The following is a 19,406-nucleotide window of genomic DNA, read 5'->3' as shown; positions in this document are numbered from 1 at the left end:
GTTCCCACGTACCTCCTACCCCCTACATGCACAGTCTCCCCATTATCAATATTACACACCAGAGTGGTACGTTTGTTACAATCAGTGAATCTACATTGACACGTCCTCATCACCCAAAGTCCATGGTTTACATTAGGGCTTACATTAGGGTGTTGTGCAATCTAAAGGTTTTGCTATGTGCCCACTATTAATTATAGTGTTATGCAGAATAATTTCACTGCCCTAAAAATTCTCTATATTGTGCCTATTAATTTCTCCCTTCCCCCAACTCCTGGAAACCACTGACTTTTTCACTGTCTTCATAGTTTTGCCTTTCCCAGAAAGTCATATAGTTAGAATCATACAGTATTTAGCCTTATTCAGATTGGCTTTTTCATTTAGTAATATGCATTTACGATCTGGAATCACGTCCTTTTATTGGAATAACCATCCTCAGCCTACCAGTCTCCTTTTTTGGTTTTTCTATGGGCACAAATAGAACGGTATTCTAGTCAGCTACCTATCTATTTTGTCCCTAGGGATGCTATGTTCTATTAACCCTTTCCTTAGCTCTGTGGGTTACACTCTCTTGACTGCCCCTCCAATCTTGCTGTTCACTACAATAATCACAATAGGCTAGTTTAGGATGTTCAAGTACCTCCACCTGGCTTCTATTGTTTCAGGGTTCTCTCATGCCCACTGCTATTGGTGAACCAAGTTAGGTAACAGACTATCCCACTGTTAGTCCTGACCTACAGAGAACCATCACTGAAAGTTTAAGTGATTCTGGTACCCCTCTATCCAGTGCCTTTCTCCTGTCTTTGGTAAAAGATGTGTTCTCTGAGTCCCATGAACACAATCACCTCACAAGCCTGTTAACCAAACGGGGTATATTGATTCTAACATCCCCACATCTGTAAACTTTTTATTCCCTTCCTTCATCTTTTGCCATAAAAGTTCTGTCATTTCAACTTTGTGTAATGTGAATCACTGCTTTTTTCATGTTTCCAGGGACTATCCTAGTAGTGAGTTTATACCACCCCCTGGGATCCTTGCAAGGATGTTAAATCCTGTAATTCAAGAGAATGTTACCAAATCAATAAACTCTTCACTACCCAATTTTTATTTCAGCCCGCCTTGATCAAGCATCCTCAGAATCCAGTTCTGCACACACTCCCCCCCAGCTCTCTCTAGTACGTGCTGGCTAGTTCTATAGCTCCTTTGGGGAACGGTCTCTTTCTTGCCACAATCAGCCTCAGAACACCCTCTGCTGTACTGTAGGACTATGGACAATGGATATTAATGTCAACTCAGACCCTGTATACAACTTAACTTTAGTTATAGGCCTTGTGGGAAGGAGGGAAGGTAGGTGGTGGTGGGGGTCCTGAGCAGGCACAGGTTACCGCATGGAGGTGAGGCCTATATGTCTTCCATTGCCAGGTAATAGGGATGGGTGAGCCATGTCTTCAGGCCCAGAGGGTTCAGAGGTACAATTGACCCTTCAACAACATGGGTTCCAACTGCACAAGTCCAGTTATATGCGAATTTTTTTCCAAATAAACAAGGATTAAAAATACAGTATGCATAGGATCGAAACCCGAGTACACTGAGGGAAGAAGACTTTTCCTATATGCAGATTCTGCAGGGCCAACTCCAGGACTCAAGTATGCAGATACAGTATGGTATACTCAGGGGTCCTGGAACCAATCCCCTGTGTATACTGAGGGAGGACTGTGCAGTTGACCCTGGAACAACATGGGTTTGAACACAGATCCACTTATACATGGATTTTTTTCAACCAAACACAGATCAAAGATACAGTATTTGCAGAATACAAAGCCTACATATACGAAGGACTGTCTTTTCCTTTACACGAATTCCACACAGCTAACTGTGGGGCTTGAGCATGTGCAGATTTTGGGTATGCCTGGAACCAACTGCCCACATATACTGAGGGCCAACTGTATATGGGAGACAAAATCTTCCCAGACATCCATGCAGATACCCTCATTTCATCAGAGTTCTGGATTTTTCCAAATAAGGTGTTAACCTGACATGACAGACCTATCTTGGTTGGGCATGTAGTCATCTGTGAAACTCAGTCACTCTGAATATGAATTCCCAGGCTTAGACCTTGACTTTCTCTACTCTCCCACTCGAGTTGATAAGAGATTCTTTGTATGTATCCAAGAGGTCCTCCAGCTTTTACTGCTAAATTTTAGTTACCTATTATGCACCCTTAGCTACTCATCTTTCTGTTGGATATCAGTGGCATTTAACAATAGTCATCCAATACCATTGTATTTTTCATTATGATTTCTCCTGTAGGTTTCAAATGCATGATATCTCACACTTACCAATGCATTCTCTTCCACCAGTACAACCTCCCAATTCATCTCAGATGCAAGTGTAACAACTGGACCATCACCTTGTCCCGTGGACCATCTGTGCCCCGTCTATGCCCAGTGATGGGGTACTCAATGCCAGCTACATGACGGTAATCCAGCTCCAAAACCCCATCTTATCACCTACCTCCTCAATCCATTCCTGGTACCCATTAATGCAGGTTGGATTCTCCAGAAGTAGATATTGATATGGAGTTTAAGGTAAAAAATATTTACTATGGACTCACATTTATGAAAGGAAGAGGGAGGAAGCAGGATTGGGCAGACAAATAAATCAAACTATGATAATTTGGTCAATATAGCAGCAAGCCCTGGAATGACTACTGCTCATAAGAGTGTCCCTGAAATGGCCTGTATTCTCCCACCTTGCTTAGTTACAAGGTATAGTCTGCCCAGAAACGGTGTGGCCTCAGGTAAGGTGGCTCTTTGTTGCTGAAGCAGACCCTGAAAGGTGTGACAGTTGGAGCTATCAGTGCACTGCTATTACTGCACAAGTCCTTCACTGAAGGAGGATGTCCATGCCAATCACCCCATCTTAAATCTTTTTCAAGGAAGAACATAAATGTCTTAGTCTGTTTTCTGCTACTGTGACAGCGTATCATGGACTGGTAATTTATAAAGAAAAGAGATTTCTTTGGCTCACAGTTCTGAAGGCTGGACAGTCCAAGATCAAGGGGCCACATCTGGTTGAGGCTTTCTTGCTGTGTCTTAAGATGGCACGAGGCGTCTCATGGCAGGGGTCATCCCCTGGTGAAAGGCAGAAAGGCAAGCAAGCAAGTGAGACAGAGAGAGAAAAGGGGGACTGAACCCCCATAATAACTAACCACTCCCACTATAACAACATTAATCCATCTATAAGGGCTACACTCTCATAAACTAATCATCCTTAAAGGTCTCACCTCCTAATACCATCACAATGGCAATTAAATTTTAGCATGAGTTTTGGAGAGGATATTAAACCACAACAATAAATAAATATTTTGTATTAATATTAGTTTTTGTTTGCTTTTTCATCTTTAATGGTCACAGGCCAATTATAGCTTAAATAAATCCTATAAAAGCGCAACCACTGAAATCCACAAAGTGATAGCCCAAACTGGAAGATCAATAATTTTCCATAAAACACATAAATATGAATAGAATTAAATTAGCATCACTCCTATCATCACTTTGAGACACAGAGCTATTTCTAGTCACTCCCCACCTGTTTGTGAATAAAGACACAATTTTTTATCACTTGAGAACAGTCTAGAGCACAGGAATTTTGCCAGATCTTGTGCTCACTCTAGAGAAGCTTTGCAGTGATGTTGCCATCAATCAAGATGAGCGAGATCGCCTCTGTTTTGAAGATGGGTTCAACATAGTGGCTGCCAGCACTTTCAACCAGAATTTTTTTTCTATGGGATCTGATTTACATCAATTGATTTGCATCAATTTCTTAAGTCTAAAGTCTAAGAAATTCGCTCAATATATTTCTATCTAAGAGAAAGAGCCAAATCTGTCTAGTACCCACACAAAGTTGCATAGACTATTAAGGAGCATTTTGAGACGGGATAAAAGAGAGAGTATCCCAAAGGATTCATCCATTTGAAATAGACCTTTATACTCATGGCTGCAGTTTCCAAAACAACTCAGTCATTCAAGAGACAAAAGAAGTGTTTCCTCAAAGTTTGATTTATGAACTACCTGCATCAGAATACTCTGAGGTCCTTAGAGAAAAAATGCAAACTTTTCTAGGGAGAGATCACCAGGAATTTGTATTTTTATATTTTTAACATGCTGGTTAGGTGACGATAGAGTGCACAAAGTCTGAGAACCACAGATCAATAATATGTTCGCTGTTCAGTCACAGAGCGAGCTGTTGGGCAATAGTGAAAGCCGGCATATGCTGAGCTCTGGCCGTGCGCCAGGCACTGCTCCAAGCTCTTTGTGTGGGTTGTCTCACTTTATCCTCACTGTAACTCTACAAGTAAGGACCTAATGTTACTTTCATTTTACAGGAGATAAAACTGAGGGAGACCCTTGGGGAATGGAAGATTTGGAGCTAAAACACAAGAAGTTTGACTAGAAACCATGCATACTCTTCACCACTAACCTCTACTGTGAGCTTCTGTCCGGCTGAGACTGAGAAAAGCAAAGCTCAAGTCCTTACACAGGACCCATAGACATTTTCTAGCCTAAAAGCTGAGCATGTTCCGAACTTTCACTGTTGATAGTGAAGTCCTAATTACTTCATATTTACATATTAAAATGATAATTTGATATGGATGTGACATCTTTCAGATCATAAGTATTTGCCCTCATTGAACCAAATGTCTATGATATCCTCTAGAAGTAATCAAGCACTCTAATAATGAGGACCCTGAGCATCAGATCCTTCATAAAATGCCATCTTATCCTATCACTTTTGAAGAGCTGTCTGGCCTGATTCTGACCTGCCTTCAATTAACTAATATATCCATAAAATAATTAGCTCATTTGCCCCCAAACTCTCTCATATTTATATACATATGTATGTATATATAATTACATTATATAGAATTTATTATATACTATATTAATATAATTACATTAATATATAAAAATACGTAATTGTTGGGTCCCAGTCTGAAATGTCAATTCTTGGTGCGCTCTTGGTTGAAGAATGACCAGACACACCGAAACCAGGGTAAGCACAAAAATGAGGTTTACTGAGGAGAGAAAGATAGGATTATAGAGCAAGATATAGGTTTATAGAGCGAGAGCAAGATACATTCGCCACAGACGATGAATGGACCTCTTGTCACCACAAAAAGGCCTTGGTTATGGTCTGGGTCTTGTTTTATAGTGTCTGGATTGGACCCTCCCTATGGCTCAGATGTCACCATGGAACCACTTTGATTGGACAGTTGGGAATTATATGACCTGAGTCTTACTATGCATGTGGATCTCCCAGGAGCCTCTCTGAAAGCCAGTTGTCCTAGGTCACTTTCTAGACTCTATTGTGCCTATGCTGCTTGGCCCGTGCAGCTGGCACACTAAGTTCTGATTGGGGTGTTCGCTCCTTCCCCAGGTGTGGCAGCTGGCGGCCTTGTCCCCAGGAGGGGCTGGAGGTCCCTAGCTGTCTACCTAGATAATTACATTAATATATTATATATAATACGTATATTTTATATATATATGAGAGCATGCCAACTATTATATCGTCATTGGCACATTTTTAAAATGTGCTTTGATTTTTTAATTATCTTATCATGAGTGAAAACAAGAACATAGCTCATGTCAAAATTTCATGAAAATATGCTCTTGGCTATTTATTAAAAACAGAATATAATAAGACCTCATCTCCATCGTATCAACACAACCCAGTATTCTTTTAAAAGTATTGTATAATTAACAGTATCTTATTCTATACTGCTTCACTGATCATGACGACGAAGATCCCAATCAAAAGGATATTATCAGTTGTCAGAGCTAAGCCTCTAATTTTGTGGTTGTGTAAGACATTATTGTTGGCTTTGCATATTATATTTTATTCTACACTTCAGTGTAATACTAAAGAGCTCTTAATTCATTAACATGCTACTCAAATGAGTCAAACCTACTTGTTTCTGAGTCTAATAAAAAATGTCCTTATCCTTCAAGGCTGTAAACTTTTTTAAATAAAAAGTCTTAATTTTATAAAAATTTCTTTTTAGAAAGGTATTTTGTCCAACAAAGCAGAATCATTAATATTGAAAAGCTTGTGTGGAGACTTTCAGTAGTAAAATTAATTTGTTGTCAATCTTTTTAGAGAGTTTTCACTACAGAACTACCTTAACTTCTTTTGAGCAGAGAGGAGGAAGAACACTGGAACTTATCATGCAAACCTTAAATGCCAATTCTTATGGACTCTTTGTATATGTTATTTCAATTAATTATCATCACAATAATTGGTAAAAGGCATTATTAACCCTATTATTACCTACCATTTACATGTGAGGAGACTGAGACTCAACGAGGTTAAGTATTACATCCAAGGTTGTACAGTTAATAAGTGAATCAAAAATCCCAGGGTCTTTTCCCATACACCATGTTGTCTTCAGAGAAAATCCTAGCAGCTTATTAATAAACCAGTACAGTCTTATTTGCATATAAAACTAGAATGGCAGTGTGCAAAATATATTATAAGCCAATTCTTCAATCCTAAGTATTACATTTGCACACAGCAGCAGTATTCACAGAGAGTCAGTTAGTAATCCATGAGTTGGTTTCAAAAAATAAGCACTTTGATTTATCATTCAGAAAACCAGGTAGATCCTAGAAGCAATCATGGTTTTTCTCACATAGGCAATATTTCAATTAAGGAATTTTCTCTTCAGTGATGTCATCAAAATGCCCTAGTATTTAAGAATCACAGACTATTTGGTAACCTGCCAAATGGTAATAGTAGTGGCTGTTGGGAAAATAGATTTTTATATTGGTAATTTCTTTTCAAAAACTGGAAAGTTACAAATGAAAGCTAATCCTTTTAAAGTCTTGTTACTAACATCAGAGTTAATCTATACCACTGACCTCTTTCTGATCCTAGACCATGCTAAAAGATCCTGAAACAAAAGGGTAAGGTTAGAAGATGCATCACTCACAGAAGACAAAGTGGGGTGTCTTATTAAAGGAAACTACTTCTGTCACTCTTTACACTCCTCTGGTTTTAGTTTTCTTCTCGATTCCCTCCCTCTTGAAAATACACAGACACAACAGGTAGGAAACCAGCTCATTCCTGATTTTTTCATTTGTTTCAACCAATGACTAGTCTGCCTCGGGAGCCAGCACACGCTGCATTATATAACTGAGGGGTGTGTGTGCGTGTGTGTGTGTGTTATGTGCTATTCTGGGACAGGAGGGGGCAGGTAGAAATCCTCAGTGGCTGTGGTAGGAAGGCAGAGTTGCAACTTCCCTTTCAAAGCTACGTCTGGGAGAGGGTGGGGACTGTACCAACCCATCACCACGCTGCATGCCACTCTCACACACAGATGCTTCTCCGTCATGTTCTCTGGGAAATTTCCCCCAGATTAGGAAAGGGACGGTAACACGGGTCTGCCTCAGACGGCGAGCTTTCTCCACTGCAGCACGAAGAGCCGCGGGGCGCGCGTCCCCGTCGTTGCAAGTCCGCTCGCTCGCCCTGCTCCGCGCTTCAGCACCACGGAGAGCGGCACCTCCCCGGCTACCCCCCATGGGGAGCCAGACTCCCTGCATTCAGCACCGGATCCCGGTCATCTAGAGGAGGCACAAGCCTGCGTATTCTACCCTCAATGTAAGCAGCTATGACGATTCTTTCATGCTGATTTTTCCAGTAGAGATTCTGTTCTCACGGAAATATGGAGTTGAACTTTTATTTATTAGCCCTCTTGCTCTAGTGCACTGCTTAAATTTTTAGATGTAAGTCTGGATCTGAGATCTTTCGTATTTGTTGAGTTGGTAAGGGGATTTTTTCTTTCATTGAATGTCTAAGTTTATGAAGCCATTTAGAAACAGACAACTCATCCTGGTAGCCTAGTCCTTTTGTGTTGTAGTATAGTTATATTCTTAGAAGAGATTATTGTGTTGTCTCCTGAGAGCTTTCTAATCTGGTGTTTTTGTGGTTGTATTTATCTTAATATAAATGTGGGGGTGAGAAGAGGAAGAGAGCTATATTCTAATAAGTAGCCACCATTAGAGAACTACAGGTGGCAAGAAAAAGATCATCATCCTTCTTTTTTTCGTATTGAAAATATGGTCTGAGCTCTATGTCTCCTTTAGACATCCATTTCAAAATAATAAATATGCTCTTAATAAAAGAGGTGTAATCTAGGCAGAGTTTTGACATGAGATCTGAAACTCTGAATCACAGAATCTCCCCTTTAAGTCTAAAGTTGTAAATTCAATTATTTATGATTGAGTAGACACAACAAAGATGCTATTGCCATTAATTGTAATTTAAAGGCTTAATGGATTCAGGGTAGATTTGAAAAAGGCAGTAATGATTGACCCTGTCTGGTGGCACTCAGTGAATTTTTGCCTCAGAATGCCACCTGCTGGTGGGTCCTATTTCTGAAAAACTGGGCATACCAGATTTATGAATGAACTCACATTAAATCCAGAATATTTATTATGGATATGATACAAACCTACTAAGATCTTTTTAACAGTGACATTAATTCAATTATTTAACAACTTACCAAGGTTCTATGTCACAATTACACTTTCATAAACATTTATTTCTAAAAACACTTACTCCTAAGCTTAGGGGCATGTAGACTAGATAACTCCTTTAGGCAGTAATTAACCCAGAAAAAAATCAGGACTGTGTGAAGCCTCATTGAGGCTAATTGCAGTATGTATGTGGTATCTCAGATGAGAGCTACCAGGAGCTCTTGCTTAGTAAAAGCAATCAGCATTTCCCCCCAGGTAAATATTCAGCATGTTGCTTTTTTTAGTATTGTTATTTCATAGTTTAAGGGTCTCTCTTACTTGCTTGGTAGTAGATGTTCATTTCAGACTCTTATTACAGAGATCAATGAAACCATTAGATTAATTCCAAGACAAATTATTTTTTTAAAAATGTAACTATCATAACTTGTTTCAGCTCTACCTGGAGCTATACACAATGAGATACAGACATTCAGTTTCATAACTTCCCAGTTTTAAATAGGCAAATAAGGATTTTAAAAGTAAGAATAAAAAAACACTCACGCAAAGCACTAGTTGTATTTAGATAGCCAATACATAGGGAACTTTGAAAATACTGAGAACAGCCTCTTCTCTAAATGAGATTATTATTTGGTAGAAAATGAATTACTAATAGAATCATTTATTCACATTCAGGAACACTAGATAATATGTTTTGGTCTAAGATGCAATGGAAAAACTATCCCACATTATCAGAATTGTTCAGAAGTATATTTTAATATAATATATTTTAATGAGTAGCAGAGGGATACCTTGCTTGTTTTCTGTAGGATCTGACTGATAAGACGTATGAACTCATATATATTATGAGGTAACTAGGTGAGCATCATTTTTTCTTTTCTTTAAAATATATGTTGTATAAGCAAATTATTGTCACTAACAAGTGGGAACTTGAATGCCTTAGACCCACAATTAATATAATTGCAATAAACTAAAATAAATAATATCCAATGTCACTAGAGCACTTGCTAGGCACTGATAAGTAATTTATAATATATGCACTATCTCATCTTAACTTCAACAGAATAAAGAAGGGGATACTTATAAATAAGTTGGATGTTTTTGGAAACATGTACAAATTTTCAGGAATATTATGAAGCAGTGGGAAGGCCTCAATTTTCTGCCCCAGTCACTCAACGGACTTACTATGCCCTCTGCTATTAGCTGTTTCATCTAGCAATTTATGGGTCATCATTTATAGTGGAACTAATCAGTAACTGATTTTACTTAGAACTCTTACCTTATTTTAAAAGTTTTTGATCATAAATAGGAAAGAATAGTTATAAGATTATATGGCTGCTGTATTTTGTAAGAAGGAAGATGCTGGTAAACATTAAAGGCTCTATTTTATTGGTCTTCTTAAATGACCAACCCAGATTCGAGTATTTAAGAATCGATTACAGTATTTGACCACGCACCACATGTCAGGCCATCAGCCGTTCTGGGTGCCCCGTGCACGCGCCATATAAACAAGAAACTCCCCTGCCCTCAAGGATCCTGCACTCTAATGGAAAAACTTGAGTCTAAAGAAACTTAGAAAAATGCAGGAGGAAAATGAATGGCTGGCCTACCAGACCAGCCAACAGCAGGGACTTTGAAATGAGACAGACTAGGCTCTTAATAGTGGGTCCACGACTCACAAGTTGTGTAGCTTGGGAAAAGTGGTTCATTTATTTGAGCCTCATCCCATCATCTGTTTAATGGGAATGACAATAGCACCTAAATCATGTAGCAGTTTGTGAGAATTTAAAGTGGCAATGCATGTTCTCAAATTTATCATGTTCTCTATACATTTCTAATCATCTTTGCTTAATGATTTATATACTTACCTCCTCTGTTGTTTATGTTCATGTTTATAATTCATTCATCATTACATTGCCATTTGTCCTCATAGTCCAGCATTATTGTGTTAAGTACATATAACATTAAATTCCTCTTCATAGTTTATTTGAATAAATAAACAAATAAAAATGCTAATGCATGTAAAGTACTCAGCATAGTGGCTGGCACGTGGTTAATATGTAACAAATGTTAATCATTATGATTAAATAGTCATTTAGGAAAACAGCTAAGCTTATCATATGATAATTTATTTAAAATGATAATTTATATAAAGTACTTAGTACAGTGTCTGGCACATGGTAAATGTGTAATATATGTTAAGTATCAGTATTATATAGTCATCTAGAAAAAAAGCTAAATTGAGTATATCAGTGTAGAGTAAAATGTGAGTCAGTTCAAATAATTGTGTACTTAAGTGCACTTACATGTGAGATTTTGATCACTATTGTCATGGACATTCGTACAAGGCTTCATGGTATCCAGGGCATTTAAAAAATGTTATTTAATGTTCACAGTGGTCCTGAGGAACATGCAGGATGGATTTTACTATACTGGTGAGAGAACTGAGGTTTAGGAGAAGACTCCAAATCTCTTGACAATTTATTTCATCACTGTGGCCCTGGACTAAAACCCAGAATATGTACTCCTGGGAGAGGATGGCCAGACCAGAGCTGGGTTTTCCTGGGTGTTTGATCTGACTCTTGGATTTGGTTTGGTTCTATGTGCAGTTGGGAAATGTTACAGACTGAATTGATTTCAGGCTTAATTTCCACAGAGACCTTTGAAGCATGTAGCAATTTTAGAAAAAAAAACAACAAATATCTCTAAAAAGACATTTTGATTAAGTAGCCTTTTCCTCATCAGTAATTAACTACAATCTCCGTCTCCAAAAGGCTTTATGGTCATGCCCATTTTCAGCTGGACTTAGGGTTCAAGATTTGTACTTTTCATGGATCACTGACATACGGCTTCCTTCAGACTGGCTGATGCATCTGTAAGAGCAGCTTGATAAAAATAGCAACTGAAGGATCAAGAGGGGGTTTAATAATCAGTCAGTCCTCCTCTCATATATGGTTTTGTTTCTACTGGAACCCTCCTTCTCAATGACATCAAATGTCAATGTATGCATTTCTGGAAAATGAAAAACACAGTATCTTAATTGAGGTGTTTGAGGAGTTTGATCACTCATTATCTCAATAATATATGCAAATAAAAAGGCATTTGCATTTAAAGTTCATTTTTAGGAAAAATACTAAAGTAAGGGCAATCAAATGCCAACTGCGTTTTAGGGAGAGTCATTTTGCTCATTATTGGCCCTGAAACTGTGAAAAGATCACGAGAGTCCAGAGGGCAACACGTCTGATTCATGAGTGTGAGTTTTGGTCACCACCGAGTGGGGGCCACGTGACCTTATCTTTCTGACACATCATCTTTTGTGGATTCTTTCCAACCCATGTGATACAAATGTCTGTGATATCAAGAATAAATGGCAAAGATATCTTGGCTGAATATATTCATAGGTGCATAAATGTTTCAAAAGCATCATTAGATAGATGTCAGGGTAAGGGGGAGCCAGAGCTAATAAGAAACCCAGAGTGAGGTTAAAAGGCCTCCATGAATATCTGTGGCCCCAGAATCTACTGTGAGGCCCCCCACGTTGGAAGCAATATCACTGAGAAGCATACGTGACTTGAAGCCTGAGTTTTCATTTTTAATGCCAAATTCTGCTAGGAAAGAAACAGAATTGACAGTTCTGTAAGCATCCAAATGTACCTCAAAGCTCAGGTTTTAAAGGCTGCGAATGAGAGGCTTGTTTATTTCTTACTATACCTGGATGTCTGCTTTCAAGGTCATTCAGAAAAATGCATGTCAAGTGGTGAGGACATACTAACTTCTGACAAGTACTACCCATACACACAAATTTTTTCTCTGATAAAATCGAATTATTATAGAAACATCAAGATTTATATAATACTCTACCCTTGTCCAGATACTATTGGTCTTAAGGTTTAGTCTTTCACTTCAGCTACCTCAGTTTCTTGACCTAAAATATAAGCATGCTAATAATACCTTGTCTTTCATATTTTTGTTTTTTAATGAATGGAACTGACAAACAATGCTTGAACATCCTTTAAATTTGTAGGCTGTGGTGTCTATGACATTCATAGGGACTGAATTTAGATTGGGTACTTACGTGTTCCTTGTGAAATGTTTCTCTGCTCTGACTTGGTTCAGTAGTTATTAAATTTCCCTTGAGTTAATCTCTCCATGGCTTGTTGCTGTTAATAGTTGGGTACCCTTGACCTTGACCCTATTCTCCCTCGTGAGCAGATCTCTAATGGAAAAACGACATGGAATCAAGCTGGAGTGCCTGCTTCTCCTAAGAACAGCTGCTGTTTCATATCTGACACACTGCTCAGATGCTCTTGAATAGAAACTGCTTTTTCTCAGGTTGAGTTGTGATGGCTAAGTCCAGAGAAGTGCTTCTGAGAGGGGCAGAAGTCTGTCATAGGACAGGCTGAGTAATTCCATGAGAAAGATGATTAGTCTTCCGTGGGCTCAACTTCTACCTATGTGTGTGTGTGCCCAGATGACAGGCCTTAAAACTGAGTTCATTACATCCCCTGAAACAAGGCCCTTTGGACATACAAATGGGGGGACTGCTTAGCTTTCAACTCAATCACCTTTCTCCTTCTGAAAAAGCTATAATAATAAACGCCTGTACACTATTTGTGAATCCTTCTCTCCTGTAAAGGTTTCTGCGGGATTCCCAATCTAAGGTCTGCCTTTGGCACCAATGAGCAGCCTTTCTCCCTGGAATGATGGCATTGTTGAAAGAAATGTGCTCAGAAGAAGCTCATGAACTTGAATTCTGATAATCTTTTCCTCAGCAATCTTTTATCAAAGTACACTTTTAAAAAGTGGATGGCAGTTCAGATGCTCTTCCTAAAGGCATGCAGAGCTCTCTATTAGGATTTATCACCCACAACTGCCTTTTGAGGGAGTTGCCATAATTATTCTTTTTATTTTTTTGCAGATGAAGAAGCTTCTCCACAGTATAGTTTAGCAGCTTTTCCCAAAGGGAAGTGTGACTCAGCTTCAGGCAAGATTAGAGTACCAAGCTCCGATCTCCATTCTTTGCTGTGTATTAATACCAGAGATAGGGCCCCCAAGGAGCTAAAACCAACGGGGTTTAAGTGGGTCCAAAGGTAAAATAAGCAGAAAACTAGATGGATTCCAAAATTCAAAAATTCACAAGACTAACTGACACGACTTTTTAAATTTCAAAACACTGGGTTTAATTTAAAAGCCCTCCTCTGTGACCACTTTTGTTTGCTTATCTTTAAGAATGTTGTAAGTGAAATACTGAGTATTGTTTATGCATGGAGACATAACCAACAACAAAAGGACAATTCCTGGGACCATGGAAAATAGTTAAAAAGAAAACAAATCCCTAAGTACTTACTCATTAGAACAGATACTCTTTTGTTAAAATTTATGCCATTCTAGTATTATTTGAATAATGTCATTAGATTAGAAAAGAAGAATAGAAAACAGAGGTTGTACCAATAGGAAAACGAGAAAAGTTTAAGATGTTCAGGTAGATAGAGGATTAGGAAACATCTGGTCTAACCCCTTCATTTCACAGTTATCTGAGACCTAGAAGCCAGGGACCTGCTCAAGATCTCAAACCTAGCTGGAGACAGAATATCCTGAATTGAGCTCAAATTACACAATAGGTATTATTCTCTCTAGTTTGGTATTTTAAAACCTTGCAAACTACAGTTAGGTAATTTTTCCAAGGCTATAAGACTGGCAAACGGTGGAGCCAGGATTCCTGCCCTAAACCTTCTGGCTTCGAAGCCTGTCTTTCAGCTGCCCTACTCTTAGTTATCTTCATCTGAGATGAGGATAATCATAGTACCTTCCTCATAGGCTTCATACAAGTTACTATATGTGACAGTCTTAGTATAGTACTGATATATAATAGGTGCTTAATAAATGTTAACTGCTATTATTAGTAGTATTAACCTCTACTTTATGCCACAATGGGAAAGAGCAACAATTTAGAAGTGAACTCAGCATAAAAATTGACCTATTTCTTCCATCCCTATAAATATCCAGGCTCAACCTTAAGAAGCTATGGCTGAATTCCCTCAGGAGGGTTGCTTCAGTGGCCATCAGCAAGCGGCAATGACTCTAGTCCAGTCCCACATCTTCCCCTTTAGGGGGTGCTTAAGCTGTCTGGGGACCAGAAAGCACAGTCCCCATAGAGCATAGCACAGAATGTAGAAACAGACAGGTGTGGCCACGCTTGTATGCTGCTGCAGTTTTGCCAGAGTGAGGGAGCTCCTTGGGCAGCTATACATTGGAGCCAAAGGCAGCAGTGTCAGTGGTGGCCAACTCAGTGGCATAGCCCTTGGAGAACTGGGCATACCAACAGACAGGAAGAGAGGAAATGAAGCCAACATTGAGTACTTTCTACATGCAAGTTAGTTTATTCAATCCTCCTATAGACACTATGGTGCACAAAGTTATCCTCGCTGTTCAGATAAAAAAACAAAAGTTCACAGGGGCTAAGGGATTTGCCCAACATTATAGTAACAGAAATAAAACCAACAGCCCTCTGCCTGTTTCAGCACACACTGCCCCAAACCCTCACAGCCAGCTCCAGCTACACTCTGCCGCCGCCCCTCCACCTAGGGGTATGCAGTCTGCACAGCTAAGTCAATATTCTCCCACTCAGAAAAATAGTTCAGGTAATCCAATTTGTCTTGATCTCAGTGATTAAGACAATGATTTCTAATAAGATTTCATAATTTCTCATAAGATTCCAAGCATGATATTCTTGCATCTCAACAATTTGCGTTTGCTCTACCCCTGGGGAATCTGCAAGCCCCTGGGAAAGTAACCGAGCATCTTTGCCTTGTTGCCCCACAGGCTGGGGAGCAGCGCCTTCAAAAACATGCAGCGCCGGCACACGACGCTGAGGGAGAAGGGCCGCCGCCAGGCCATCCGGGGTCCCGCCTACATGTTCAACGCAAAGGGCACCAGCCTGACGCCGGAGGAGGAGCGCTTCCTGGACTCGGCCGAGTATGGCAACATCCCAGTAGTCAGGAAAATGCTGGAGGAGTCCAAGACCCTCAACTTCAACTGCGTGGACTACATGGGGCAGAACGCACTGCAGCTGGCCGTGGGCAATGAGCACCTGGAGGTCACCGAACTGCTGCTCAAGAAGGAGAACCTGGCGCGGGTGGGAGACGCGCTGCTGCTGGCCATCAGCAAAGGCTATGTGCGCATCGTGGAGGCCATCCTCAACCACCCGGCCTTCGCGCAGGGACAGCGCCTGACACTCAGCCCGCTGGAGCAGGAGTTGCGCGACGACGACTTCTATGCCTACGACGAGGACGGCACGCGCTTCTCCCACGACATCACACCCATCATCCTGGCGGCCCACTGCCAGGAGTACGAGATCGTGCACATCCTGCTGCTCAAGGGCGCCCGCATCGAGCGGCCCCATGACTACTTCTGCAAGTGCAACGAGTGCACCGAGAAGCAGAGGAAAGACTCCTTCAGCCACTCGCGGTCGCGCATGAATGCCTACAAAGGACTTGCTAGTGCCGCCTACTTGTCCCTGTCCAGCGAAGACCCTGTCCTCACCGCCCTGGAGCTAAGCAACGAGTTAGCCAGACTAGCCAACATTGAGACTGAATTCAAGGTAACTCCCGCTCGCCACCCCGCAGACGACTGCCTAGTGGGCTCCTGCATGCGTGTCCGGTAGCAAAATGGGTTGTCTTCCGCTCTGAGAAAGGGTGAAAGCCTCAGGGCCCTGCTGTGCAAGCTGAGGGGGAGGAGGAGGGACACGTCTCACCTGTCAGATGTAGGCCTGAGGGAAAAGCAGCCCACTGGGTGGAATATTTTAAACTACTTACATGTGGTAAGACATGACTTGAGCACAAATCCACTCAGTCAAAGACAAGTAACATGCAGGCAAGATTACACTGTGGCTCTGGTGCAAAATGCCCCAGCTGGGCCCCAGGGAGCTCAGGCCTTTCTGGGACATCTAACACTGTGGGGTTACTCCTAGTCCAGGGTGTGGACTTCCTGATTGTTTCACCTGCATGGGTCTGATTTGTCTTGTTCACATCTCTGTCCCATCCTGACTGCCTGGGAGTCTGAGTCTAATAGAAAGACGTGGCCACAGCCTTTCTTAAACCTAGCAAGCTACTGCTTTTATCCTGTCAATGGGCTGAGGAGGAGGTACATCAAAGTAAAAACAAGTTGCCTCTGTAGAGTTGAGCTCATCTCCCCAGTATATGTGCCCAGGGCACAGCTCTGTAAGTCAGTCACCCTGAGAGCACCATGACCTACCAGGCCTGCCTGGGGGATGGAGATCCATCTCCAAAGTCCGTTATTCAGTATCAGTCCTGTGCTTTTACTATTAATTGACACTCCTGAAAAAGAAGACTGGAGCTAATGTAGGAAATTCCTTTATACGACATTTAGTAATAATAAGAGCAAATATTTAATGGGCACTTGTGTGCCAAGCACTAATTGCCTTACCTGTATGATCTTATTTAATGCTTTCAACAACTGAATGACATGGATACAATTATTATCCCCATTTTATATGAGGGCACAGAAGTAAAGAGAGATCATTCAGCTAATGAGCAGTAAAACCATTGCTCTAATCTAGGCACTCAGACCCTAGAGCTAGCTCTTAGCCATTCCGGGAAACTGAGAGCCAAGGCCTTACTTGTATATTGAGCTTCTTAGAGTTTCACTTGTTTTTATCTGAATGGTGAAAGGATTCCTCACTGCAGAAGGTGTGGCAGGAGGAGTAGGAGCCACAGCTGGGCTTATTATTTCTCATCCTACCATTCGACCAGAGACTACTGTGCGCTAGTTGCCATGAAATATACAAAGAGGTGTCACACACAGGGCTCACAATTGAGCTGAGAAAAGATGTCACCTGCAAGCGAAAAGTTCATTATCCAAACAAGATGTCAGTGCAAGAGCTGCCCCTTTATGGGATACAACTGGGTGACCAAGGATGGGTATCAACTCACAGCAAGGGAGGCCCCCTGGGCCATGTTCAGGGAGGCCTCAGAGGAGGAGATGGACTTGCATTGGATCTGTGGGAAGAGAGGTGGGCATTTGGAGGAGCCAAGTGAAGATGAGGCCCAGAATGGCCCAGGAGGGAGGAGACAGATGAGAAGCTCCGTGTGACTAGACGCAGACTTCCTATAGTCCTACGGGAGGAATGCTGAAGAGCTGAGTCAGGAGCAGATGGCACAGGACGCTGCCTGTCAGGCTGAGCACCTTGAATGTTATAATGTAGGAAATGGGGAGCCACTGAAAGTTTGTGATTAAGGGACTAAAGTGATGAAAACTAGACTTTGGGAAATGTACTTGAGTGGTAGATAAGATAAATTGGAGAATTTGGAGGTGGAGGCATTGGGACTGATGAGGGAGACAATTAAGTTGTGTGCACGTGAGGCCATGGAACCCTCTGTGTAGGAAGAGGCTGGCGCCACAAGCCAAGGACAGAAAGACCGGGCCAACGGAGAGTTGAAAGGCACCACAGATTGTGACTAAAGATCCTTTAATTAAGCTAATTTTATTCCATTTCTCCCCTCATCTAAAATCTATCCACTGAATTGGAGCCACTTCCCTAAATCCTGCATTGTTTATGGCCTCATCTAAAAAACGTAGTGAATGTACATGTAGAGATTACCCAAGGAAGCTCTCAAGGAACGTGCCTATTGCCTTTTCTTTCTTTTTATCTGTACAGTAAACCTCACTTACCAACATTAAGATCAAATATGCCCCAAGGAAGACTGAACTTTGCTGGTTCCCCAGTCTTCAGACCAATTCTGTATAGGCCATGTGAAAGGAATGGCTAAGCCAATTTATTCAGATATTTCTGACAAAAAAAAAATGATACAAAGCAAAAAATGTTTTTTGGATCAGATTAGCTGGGTAATTGCACAATTCTCTACTTATCACACATATGGCAGCATGCCAGCCTTATTAAATAAAACAACGCTAGGCTAACATTTGGAAATACATCTGAGCCATTTGTTTCCTTTACTAAAACCTAAAGTCTGGCATATTTCAGTGTATGTAATATCTAAAATTGGAAGTTTGCTGAAAGCATCTACTATGATATTTTGATTTAAAAAGTAAATTATGAAAATTGTGAACAATTAAGAACACTACTAACATGATGACAAATCCTTTCTGCGATGCAATGATTTACTCAGAATGAGAGTTAGCATCAATACATCCACTGGCTATTAACATCCCCCTAGCTACCTTTGGTAGAATTAATGTCTTTCAAATTGTCGACAAATGGTGCATTATAAATTAACATAACGGTTCCTTCAGAACTTTATTACTTATTCAACTATCCTTGCACGTGCATTCCTGACATTATAAATCTTCTCAGAGAAGAGAGCAGCTTAGCACGAGAGAAGTGGAATTGTAATAAAAGAACAAATAGCAAGAGTATGAGTTCTAAAATGCACTCCTTATGAGTCTTTCAAGGGACAACACGTTGCTGCTTGCAGTCATATGTTATGGAGACGACCTGATGCCATCAACTGTGTAAAAAGCCATTAGGCTTTCACTGGAAGTGTCATGTCATCCTGCACATCCTCTTAAACACTCATTCTGGGGGTGACTCTTCCCGACTAGAAAATATCATGAAAAACCTGGATTCAGTTGCCTAAGCTATTGTTTTTGGAGTCATTTTAATTTATTACCAGAATAGAGTCTAGTCATTAAGAAGAAGTGCAGCCAATACCAAGGTCTCCAGTAAATTATGGCTGGAGTCAGATGCCTGCTAGCAAGCCATCATTTTTCTGTGTCTCTCTAATCTTCTTGGGTCTAGATAGATATTAAAGCTCAGTGTGGTCACTAGGGCCTTCCCTAGTGACCCTAGTGGGGCCCAGTAGCTCGTAAGCACTCCAAAAATACCTGATGAAGGGA

General features: G+C 40.7%; 1 protein-coding gene across 4 annotated transcripts in view; it reads left to right on the top strand.

Annotated features, from left to right (window-relative positions):
- The first annotated feature begins 7,364 nt into the window (after positions 1–7,364).
- TRPC7 (transient receptor potential cation channel subfamily C member 7) overlaps positions 7,365–19,406 on the top strand; it is a 121,781-nt gene continuing 109,739 nt past the window's right edge. For all 4 annotated transcript variants that reach the window (XM_045552660.1, XM_045552659.1, XM_045552658.1 and 1 more), the window contains exons 1-2: positions 7,365–7,656; positions 15,354–16,131. In XM_045552660.1, coding sequence (XP_045408616.1) covers positions 7,655–7,656; positions 15,354–16,131 — 780 coding nt within the window. In that variant the 5' untranslated portion in view covers positions 7,365–7,654. The remainder of the gene's footprint in view (positions 7,657–15,353; positions 16,132–19,406) is intronic.

The sequence above is a fragment of the Lemur catta genome, chromosome 5 (assembly GCF_020740605.2).
Source record: "Lemur catta isolate mLemCat1 chromosome 5, mLemCat1.pri, whole genome shotgun sequence".
NCBI classification, from domain to species: domain Eukaryota; kingdom Metazoa; phylum Chordata; class Mammalia; order Primates; family Lemuridae; genus Lemur; species Lemur catta.
The sequence above is the reverse complement of the archived record's forward strand: the minus strand, read 5'-3'. Positions and strand labels throughout refer to the sequence as shown.